The sequence below is a fragment of the Mirounga leonina genome, unplaced genomic scaffold, assembly GCF_011800145.1.
Source record: "Mirounga leonina isolate KUSES-001 unplaced genomic scaffold, KU_Mleo_1.0 Mir_114, whole genome shotgun sequence".
NCBI lineage: Eukaryota > Metazoa > Chordata > Mammalia > Carnivora > Phocidae > Mirounga > Mirounga leonina.
The window spans coordinates 1,475,485-1,485,981 of record NW_023270265.1 but is presented as its reverse complement, the minus strand read 5'-3'; the positions used below and the strand labels follow the sequence as shown (position 1 = coordinate 1,485,981).

At 44.7% G+C, this 10,497-nt stretch overlaps 1 protein-coding gene across 2 annotated transcripts in view; it reads left to right on the top strand.

Annotated features, from left to right (window-relative positions):
• The first annotated feature begins 429 nt into the window (after positions 1 to 429).
• PLA2G12B (phospholipase A2 group XIIB) overlaps positions 430 to 10,497 on the top strand; it is a 26,601-nt gene continuing 16,533 nt past the window's right edge. Inside the window, exon 1 of one of the 2 annotated variants that reach the window (XM_035021487.1) lies at positions 430 to 1,635. In XM_035021487.1, coding sequence (XP_034877378.1) covers positions 1,425 to 1,635 — 211 coding nt within the window. In that variant the 5' untranslated portion in view covers positions 430 to 1,424. The remainder of the gene's footprint in view (positions 1,636 to 10,497) is intronic. The other variant, XM_035021496.1, reaches the window with a different exon arrangement.

Below are 10,497 nucleotides of genomic sequence, written 5' to 3'. Positions count from 1 at the left end.
GTCCTCTCTCAAATGGGAATGAGGTCTACTCTGCTTCATAGATTTGATGTGAAACCCACACACAGTGGTTTGGAAAATATAGGTGCTTTAAAATACTGGGGGCATCATTGTTCATACAAAGTATTTTTTAACCATTGCCCTTCATGGAGTCTGAGTGTCTAGATAAATAGATTTCTTATCTAAAATAAAGAAATGTAGGGGCACCTGGGTGGCTCAGTTGGTTAAGCGACTGCCTTCGGCTCAGGTCATGATCCTGGAGTCCCAGGATCGAGTCCCACATCGGGCTCCCTGCTCAGCAGGGAGTCTGCTTCTCCCTCTGACCCTCCCCCCTCTCACGCTCTCTGTCTCTCATTCTCTTTCTCGCAAATAAATAAAATCTTAAAAAAAAAAATGTAATTCATTATTTCCTATGGAGTTGTCCAGACTTTTGAGAGAGAACTTCAATGACTCCTTCTGCTCATAAAGGTCATTTATCTAGATGAGTGATCTCATGGATGGAATTTATTTCTTCATGTGACTAAAAGCAAAGTATGAAAGTGATGCCAAAATACCGGACTCCCGTCAAAGGTCATAAAGCCTAAAATTTCAAATACCGTTTCTGATAACTCCCCTAACTTCTAAGCAGCTCCGAGTGGAAACAACCCGAGGAGAGCGGAGTTTCCTCAGCACCATCCCTGGGCAATCCGTAGGCATCAGACCCAGAGTGGGAACAACACAGCTGGAAGCAAAGACGCAAAAATGTCCCAGCGCTGTGGGTAGTTGCACTCACGAGCTCTGCCAGATTGGAGGACGGAGTCTGAGAGCCAAGAAGAGACCAAGGCAGAAGCTGGGGTCCCAAATCTGAAAGCCCACTTCATATTCACTCTGACAATATCCTGACCGTTGGGACAGGTGACACAGTTAACCCACTGTCACTGGGGGCTTCCTGAACCCTTAAGACATCCTGCCTAATCTCCCTGGAGACCATGCACAAGTGACTGACTTCGGGGTGGCGCCGAGACCCGGGGACAAGCTCTCGTGTCAAGAGGCTAGCTCTGAGGGACCAAACTTACAACTGATCAATAGGTTAACAAGCTGGTTGGGGGCAGGGTCCCAATTGCTCTGCTGCTCATGCCTCCTTCAAGTGGGCCCACATCTCCCTCCTCCAGGCCTGTGGAATCCAGTTTGAAGTGCTCTCTCTCACTGGCCATCCCTCAGACAGGCCCTCCCACTGCCTAACCTTTGCCCTTTCTAATTGCCCTGATCTCATCCCAACCTCCATGGCTATGTTTAAAGTCCACCTCTGGGGGAACACACCGACTGAGTGTTCCAGATAATCCCCTTTCCAGTCCTGCTTGACATCTGGCCAGCAGGCTGTGGGCCTGGACTTCCTGGGACACTGGCTGGGGTTTGAGGAAGGACCTCAGTACCTACCTGGCTTCAGGATGAAGCTGGCCACTGGCTTCTTGATCTTGTGGCTTAGCCTGGGAGGTGGCCTGGCTCAGAGTGACACGAGCCCTGAGGCTGAGGAGTCCTATTCAGACTGGGGCCTTCGGCACATCAGGGGCAGCTTTGAATCTGTCAACAGCTACTTCGATTCCTTTCTGGAGCTGCTGGGAGGGAAAAATGGAGTCTGTCAGTACAGATGCCGATATGGTGAGTGCATGCGAGGCCTCCCCTGGTGGGCCTGTGGGCAGCTGGAGCGGGGGCCCAGCCTGGCAGGCTCTTCTCCCCGTCAGCCACCTCCTAAGTCGGCTTGCCAGACCCAGCGAATAAAAACATAGGACTCCCAGGGAAATTTGATTTTCAAATAAACACCAAAGTTTGTTAATATATTTGAAATACTTGGGACACACTCAGGCTGACAAATTATTGCTTGTTTATCTGAAATACAAATTTCACTGAGCTGCCTGTACTTTTTCTAGCAAACTTACTCCAGGGAGCCTTGTTCCCCGGGGCGCTTTAATGAGTTTGTTGTGAGGCCAGTTCTGAGGAACAGGAAGCAAGGGTGGGGGGGGGCGGGGGGAGAAGATGAGGGGTCTTTGGGAGGAGTTCCTAGGGATGAACACTGGAGATGAGCATTCGGAGACAATTCCGCCAGCGGGTGAAACAGCCTCCTCAGCCACGCCGTGACGGTCTCCCTCATGCAGTTCACACCTTCCCTCCAGCTCTGTCAGTCTCTGACGGGCGTCAGTGTGTCCGACCCTCCCGGGAGGGCAGTCCCCGCCGCCACTGCCTCACTCAGCAATGGCAGGCCTGCAGGGGTAGGGAGGCCTTGCAGCCAAACGTCTCTGCCCACCGTGGGTCGGGCCCTGAGCAGGCCTCGCACTGTCCCTCAGGCCTGATGTCCGAGGTACAACTGCGAACGGGTAGGAGCCCCACGTTGCCAGAGTTGTAAAGAGGGCACCTGGGAGCCAGGGTGCACATGTAGTTGCCAAGAGGAGTCCCTGGCGTCAGGTCTCCCTTCTCTGCACCGGGGGGACGTGTAAGGGCAGCAGAAAGCGGGGCCCTGGACCTCTCAGCCGGGAGGCAGGGGTGACTTCAAACGCGGCTGAGCAGGTTTTCGAAAGATACACAGCTTCACATAGCATTCGTTTTATGGCTTTGTTTATCAAATATTTCATCATCAGATTGGATGAAAATGGTGAGTCAGTCTAGCCTAGCAGGAAACCATTTGAGAAATATTTTCTCCAAACACTCAGCAGATAAAGCTCAGCTTCAAGAGAGAGACTCAAAAAAGCTGCTTAATTGCTGGACTCACCCAATCAGTCCCGCTCACTCCCTTCCACCTTCGAGCCAGGGACAGCACTTCCTTACGAAGCACAAGTGACTCAAAGACAATGGGTCATCCTTGCAGCACAACCAAAAGTCTCGCAGGACACACGTCTTAACCACATACAGTTATGGTGAACAAAGGAGCTGCATCTTCTCTGCGAAGATCCCATAGGGTCAAAAGCTGTCTTTGCTGGGACCCCCTGGGCCCGTCGCCCCATCTTTGTCCAAGGTGGGTTGGGCAAATGCGGAGGTGCCTTGTCACTGGACTGTGCTCACCCAGTTTGCATCCGTGGTGCGGGAAGGAGGTAACGCACTCCTCGTATTGAATAAATACAGGTGGCGTTTTCCTTCCTAGAGGCAATAAGAGACTTAAGTCTGTGGTTTAGCAAATACAGAACCACAGGAATTTTTCTTAGGAAAACAAGAATCAAACCTTCTCCTTCCTTCTCTAGCAAAATAGCATTAAAAGATTTCAGCAAAATTTGGTTGTAAGCCTCTCCCTGGACAGGGTCAGCAGTCACTGTTGGGGGATGGGGGATAGTCAACAAAGACATTGCAGGAAGGCAAATAACTCCACTCACTTTGAAAACAGAGCCCATGAGGAGGGGCCTGAAAAACACGTAGGAAATACGGGGTTAAGCCTTATTACCTTTGGAACTCAGGGGAGCCGAGGACCTGGAGGCTGTGGCCAAACAGTACAAAATATCTTCTCCGGTTGACCGTCAATCAAGCAATCTTTGGAACAGATAATTCCTAATAATTAACTGGGTCTCTGTCCTTTCTCAGTTTGCTTTGTGATACATTTCTGGTGCATAATGCTTCTCTCTTTAAAGCAGTGGTTCTCAAACTCCCCTATGCTTTGAACCATCTGGTGGGCTTGTTTAAAAAGACGGCTGCCCCGCCACCACCCCCTTCCCCCCACCTCGCCTCCCCCGTTTCTGATTGGGTAGGGCGGTAGGTCAGGGGTGTGGCCAGAGAATTTGCATTTCTAAGAGTTCCCAGGTGATTCTGACGCTGCTGGTCCTGAGACCACACTTCTGAGGGGGAAAAAAAAAATCTGCTTTGAAGGCTGCAATTTTTTGTCAGAGGAAATAATTTAGCAACAAGCAGTCTACAAGAAAAAATTTCTATTTGATAGGTACTTAACCACTACTTAAAACCATAGTTCTCTATCTTGGCCCTGCACTTAACAAGCACCTGGGGGGTTTTCAAAACTCCTGCTGCCTAAACCAATTTAATCAGAATCTCTGCGGGTTGGAGACATCAGTATTTTTAATGTTTCCCAGGTGATTACCAAGTGCAGTCAAGGTATGCAGCGCTATTTTAAGAGGTCATTCTTGGAGAACTTCAGCCCATGGGTTGTTCAGACAGGTGAACAACAACATTGTGTCAACATTGATTTCCCCACTACTTAGATCTATAGCACTTGTTTTCTTGTCAACACACAAAATCTGTAATTGCCAAGGATCGGGCTATCAATATAATGAGATTCAGCAGGTATCAATAACAGATGTAACCCAACTGCTATAAGGGGTCTGCGCTAATGTGAACAAGATTCCCTCTCCCACCCCCAGGGATTCTGATCCAGTAGGTCTGTGGTAGGACTCTGGAACTGTACAGGTGGTTCTTGAACCAGACTGAGAAATAACTAGTAATGGAAAAATCATGGGTTTGAACTGGGGGTGGGCATGTGTGAATTCCATTGCTGGTGACCTTGGGCAAGTTACCTAACTCTCTCAACCTGTGTTGACTCATGTTTTTTTTTTTTTTAAGATTTTATTTATTTATTTGACAGAGAGACAGCAAGAGAGGGAACACAAGCAGGGGGAGCGGAAGAGGGAGAAACAGGCTTCCCGCGGAGCAGGGAGCCCAAGTGGAGCAGGGAGCCCGATGCGGGGCTCAATCCCAGGACCCCGGGATCATGACCTGAGCCGAAGGCAGATGCTTAACGACTGAGCCATCCAGGCGCCCCTGTTAACTCATGTTTATAAATAATGTTAATAACACCTACCTTACAACCTACAAGGTTGTTATAAGAATTAAAGAGAATATATAGAAAGAATTAGTGCTATGTATGGAGCATGGCAGATACCAAATAAATTTTATAAACCTTATGAGAAAGATGGTCTGGTGAACAGGTTAATTATGCATTCAGATTCTTCCCGTTCTCTTTCAACATAAACTTAAAAAACACAGAAATCCCAGCGGCTGGACAACACCCTCTCAGCTTCTGGAAGAAATCATCGAATGATGATCTAAGTGTTCTGTGCCTTTATGAAGGTCTCTGGATGAGGGTATTTGGAGGAGAGTTTCTGTGTCTTGTAAATCACGATTGAAGATACTGTCCACATTCACACTTTGATAAAAGGACCTCATGAGGAATTTCTTCTTGGGTTTAGTTCTAGAAAAAGTATCTCTAAACATCAGTCTTCTTTTTTCAAGAGGGCTTTTATCTGTGTAAAATCTAGAGCAAAGTTTTATGAACCTGTGAATTTGTATATTTTTCCAGGGAAAGGATTCACCGCCTTCATCAGATTCTTAAGGGGATCCATAGCCCAAGAAAAGGAAACAGCCACTGGTTTAGAGGCAAAGATTGTTCTCGTGCTAGGGTGACCCCATGTCCCAGTCTGCTGGGGACCGAGGGAAGAGGCAGGGTGGGAGTGGGGATTCCTGGGATATGGACTTCCAGTACTAACACAGGGGCAGTCCCAGGCAAACCAGGACAAGTTGGTCATCCTCCCTCCTGCAGTGACTTAATCAGTTTTAGTGACTGAAATAGAGTTTATTGCTTCAGTAAAATTGTCGTAGTTCTGCTTTGTTCCCTTGGTGTTTCTCATGCTATATTTGAGTGTTTCTGGAAGGATATACATTTATTTTTTTTAAAGATTTATTTATTTATTTGAGAGAGAGCATGCTCACTCGAGAGCGTGCATGAGCCAGGGAGGGGTGGAGGGCGAGAGAGAGAGAAACTCAAGCAGACTCCCTGCTGAGTGTGGAGCCCAATTCGGGGCTCATCCTACCACCCTGAGATCATGACCTGAGCGGAAATCAAGAGTCAGACGCTTAACTGACTGAGCCACCCAGGTGCCCCTAGAAGGATATACATTTCAAATGAAGTACTTTGATTCTAGATTTCTGGTGGAGCACAGCTTCTGCAGGAGCCAGCTGGGTGGGGAGAAGAGACACACCCTCCGGGGAAGACGTAACCCTTGACCTGGGTCATAAAGCCCAGAAGTTTTTACGGTGCTTTTCAGTGACAAACCTGAGAGGGAAAAAAGGTTGGGTCCAGGAGGTAGTGTGCATGCCCTGTGGCAGAACTCGGCTTTCATGGCTAACCCTCCTCCTAAATCTCCCTTGTTTGTCTTTTAAGTGTCTGACGTGTTTTATGGTGTTTCACTTTGTTCAGAAGGTTTTCATTTTCATGAGATCAAGTCTGTCAGTCTTTTTCTTTATGGCTTCTGAATGTTGTGTCTTGCTTAGAAAGCCATCCTCACATCACAATTATAACAACCTTCTGCTAGTATTTTTTGGGAAAGCAGCCATAGCTAAAATGTAATGAATGACTCTTGCTGTGTTCCAATTGAACTTTTTTATGGACACTAAAATTTGAACTTCAGATAATTTTCACATGACACAAAATATTATCCTTGTTTTGACTCCCCCCTACACACCATTTAAAAATATAAAAACAATTTTTAGCTGGCAGGCTATACAAAAACAGGCAATGGGCTGGTCTTGGCCATCATTTGCCAACCTGTGAACTAGAGGACCAAGTGGTCATCCTCCCACTCCTGTAAATAGCCAAAAACAGAAAATAAAATTAATCTGTGGACACAGTACATTATGAGTGCCTAGACTCAAAACATCAAACTGTAAAGACTCAATGCAACTCAAAACAACTCTATCAGTTGAGGATATAGTAAATTACTTCTGCCCAGACTCAAACCATCACCCTTTTACTTAGAACTTTTCTTTCAAGCTTCATTCCTAAATGTAATTCCTACAGCTATCATTAACTATTAAATACGAAAGAAAGAAAGAAAGAAAGAAAGAAAGAAGAAAAAGAAAGAAAGAAATCACCATAGCAGGACAGGTAGGAAGTGTCTGGAGTTGGCATTCCATTAGCTTTCAAACTGGGATATCAGAATTTTATCTTCTGATAAAAAAGGTAGAGGGTAACCCCAGGAAACTGCACTGCGTCTGCTGCAAAAGCTCTTTATCAACAAAATTATTAAAGAGAGAGGTTTTATCCCAAAATTTACACATTTGTTTCTTCCTGAAAAATTTCCCCCCTAATTTCTTTTAAGTTAATATGTGTAGGACATTTGTAAAAGAACAATCCAGGGGCACCTGGGTGGCTCAGTTCGTTGGGCGTCTGCCTTTGGCTCAGGTCGTGATCCCAGGGTCCTGGGACCGAGCCCCACATTGGGCTCCCTGCTTGGCGGTGAGTCTGTTTCTCCCTCCTCCTCTGCACCTCCACCTGCTTGTGCACTCTTTCTCTCTCTCTCTCAAATAAAATGTTTAAAAAAAATAGAACAATCCAAAGAAAAAATAAAATCACCATAATCATCTTACCTACAAGAGACAATTCACATTTAATCTATGGCATAGTGTGATTATTTTCATATGTGTAATTTGATTGCTAACACTATTTAATACATTTTACCCATTCTCTCTCTCTCTCTCACACACACACACACACACAAATGTGCACACACGTGCACACACAGAGTAGATTAGTACCATATCAATGGTAGGTTACCTTTCTCAAGAACTTTGGAAAGTCATGTAGGGATTACTGGTGGGCTGGCAGACTCCATCAATAAGCACAGTTCCTCTCCATTACAAATAAGAAATGTTGGGTAAAAAGAAAACATTAAAAAAAATACATCCTCGAGTTAGAACGGAATAAAGGGAAACCAGTTCCAGTTGAAGGGGAAGAGCAGTGCCAAAGTGGTGAGTAGGGGCTGATGCTAAAAACCTTGGAGTTTTTAGTCAGGTACATATGTAGACTCTATGGGCTAAGGAATGGGTTTTAATATTAAGACAAAGAGGGGCACCTGTGTGGCTCAGTCCGTTAAGCATTTGCCTTTGGCTCAGGTCATGATCCCAGGGTCTTGGGATTGAGCCCCACATAGGGCTCCCTGCTCAGTGGGGGGCCTGCTTCTCCCTCTCTCTCTCTCTGCCCCTCCCCCCGCTCATGCTCTTTCTCTCTCTTTCAAACAAATAATCTTTTTTTTTTAAAGATTTTTATTTATTTATTTGAGACAGAGAATGAGAGAGACAGAGAGCACATGAGAGGGGAGAGGGTCAGAGGGAGAAGCAGACTCCCTACCGAGCAGGGAGCCCGATGCGGGACTCGATCCAGGGACTCCAGGATCATGACCTGAGCCGAAGGCAGTCGCTTAACCAACTGAGCCACCCAGGCGCCCCTAAATAATCTTTTTAAAAAACTATTAAAAAATACTCATACAAAGAGAGGAAGAATAACTTCACTGTAAGAATTGGGAATTTGGAACTGAACAGTCTGTATAAAGCTTAGAGCCTGAGGAGCTGCCCAGTCTGTTTATTTTATTTTATTTTTTAAAGATTTTATTTATCAGAGAGAGAGAGCAAGCACAAGCAGGGGGAGCAGCAGAGGCAGAGGGAGAAGCAGACTCCTTGCCAAGCAAGGAGCCCAATGTAGGACTTGATCCCAGGACCCCGTGATCATGACCTGAGCTGAAGGCAGATGCTTAACTGACTGAGCCACCCAGGCATCCCTGACCAGTCTATTTAAATGGATTGGAAAAGATCTATCCAATATTCCAAGAAAGTAACAGGGATGATATCCATCCCGCTGGGGCTGAGGCTTGTAGGCGAAATAAAGAACACCCACCAAAAAAAATCACTACTCCAAACATATTCTGTTCTCAGGTGAGGAATTTGAACTTACACAGTTGGCCTGGTATGAGTTCCAAGCTGAAAAATTAACATAAATACTAGTGTTTATAGAATCTTAAGACTCCTGGAACCACAGCAAAGGTAATTGAGGAACCACTCTTTACTACATGACCCGGGGCCCAGCAATTCCTTTAGAAAAACAAGCCCTTCTGAAGTTGAAGTCTTACTAAACTATTATACACCACGTGGAAAAATAATCGAACTTCAGGAAGACTCAGCAGACGTTAAAAAATGACTTAGCATCCCAAAGACTGGAGACCATAAAATAATATAACAAGAATATTTGAGATTATTAAGGAAATAAAAGAAGGACTAGAAAACATAATAAAAAAAAAGAACAGTGAAAACCAACATACAGATTTAAAAGAAGAATCAAATAGGATTCCAAGAAGTGAAAATTATAGCCATTGAAAGAAAAAACTCAGTGGATGGGTTAAATAGCAGATTAGTGAACCTAGAGAGAATTGGTGAAATGGAAAATAGATTTGATGGACTGGTCAAATTGAGTGCAGAGAGAGAAAAAAGATGGAAAATATAAAAGAGAGGTTAAGATATATAAAGGACAGAGTTAAGAAGATTCATCATTCAGTAATATGAGGCCCAGGAAGAGAAATTAAGGAGAATGAGGAAAGGAAAACATTCAGACAGGGGCTATGTGTTCCAAAAGTGAAGGAAACCAGGCCTTCAGATCGTTCCAACCAGGAGAAGAATAGTGAAACTGAGGACATGAAGAAATTGGAACCCTTGTGCATTCCTTGTGGGAATTTAAAATGGTGCAGCTGCTGAAGAACACAGTTGGATAATTTCCCCAAAAGTTTAGCATTGCTTTACTAAATGACCCAGCAATTCCACTCCTTAGGTGTATGTACCCAAAAGAATTGAAAACAGATATTCAAACAAATATTTGCACACCATTGTTCACAGCTGCACTCTTCACAATAGCCAAGAGATGAAAACAACCAAAATGTCCATCAATGGATGGATGAATAAACAAATTGTGGTATATCCAGAGAATGGAATAGTATTCAGCCATAAAAAGAACAAAGTACTGATAGATGCTACAACACAGATGAGCCATGAAAATATTATGTTAAGTGAAAGAAGGCAGTCACAAAATGATACATATTATATGATTCCACTTATTCAAATATCCAGAAAAGGTAAATCCCTAGAGACAAAGCAGATTAGTGGTTGCCAGGGGTTGGAAGGAGGAGAGAATATGTTTAATGGGCATTTGGTCTCCTTTGGAGGGTGATGAAAATGTTTTGAAAGTAGACAGAGGCAATGGTTGCACAACATTATGAATGTATTGAATGCCCCTAAACTGTGCACTTTAGATGAAAATGCGAATTTCACCTAAAAAAACAAAAAGAAAGAAAGTAGACAGACTTCATCAAAATTAAAAACTTTGGCTATTCAAAGAATACCAACACGAAAGTGAAAGAAGGGACTCCTGGGTGGCTCAGTCGGTTAAGTGTCTGCCTTCAGCTCTGGTCACGATCCCAGGGTCCTAGGATTGAGTCCTACATTGGGCTTCTTGCTCAGTGGGGAGCCTGCTTCTCCCTCTCCCTCTGACTGTCGCTCCCCCTGCTCACACTCTCTCTCTCTCCCCTGCCCTCTTTCTGGCAAATAAATAAATAAATAAATAAATCCTAAAAAGAAGAAAGAAAGGAAGGAAGGAAGGAAGGAAGGAAGGAAGGAAGGAAGAGAGAGAGAGAGAGAGAGAAAGAAAGAAAGAAAGAAAGAAAGAAAGAAAGAAAGAAAGAAAGAAAGAAAGAAAGAAAGAAAGAAAGAAAGAAA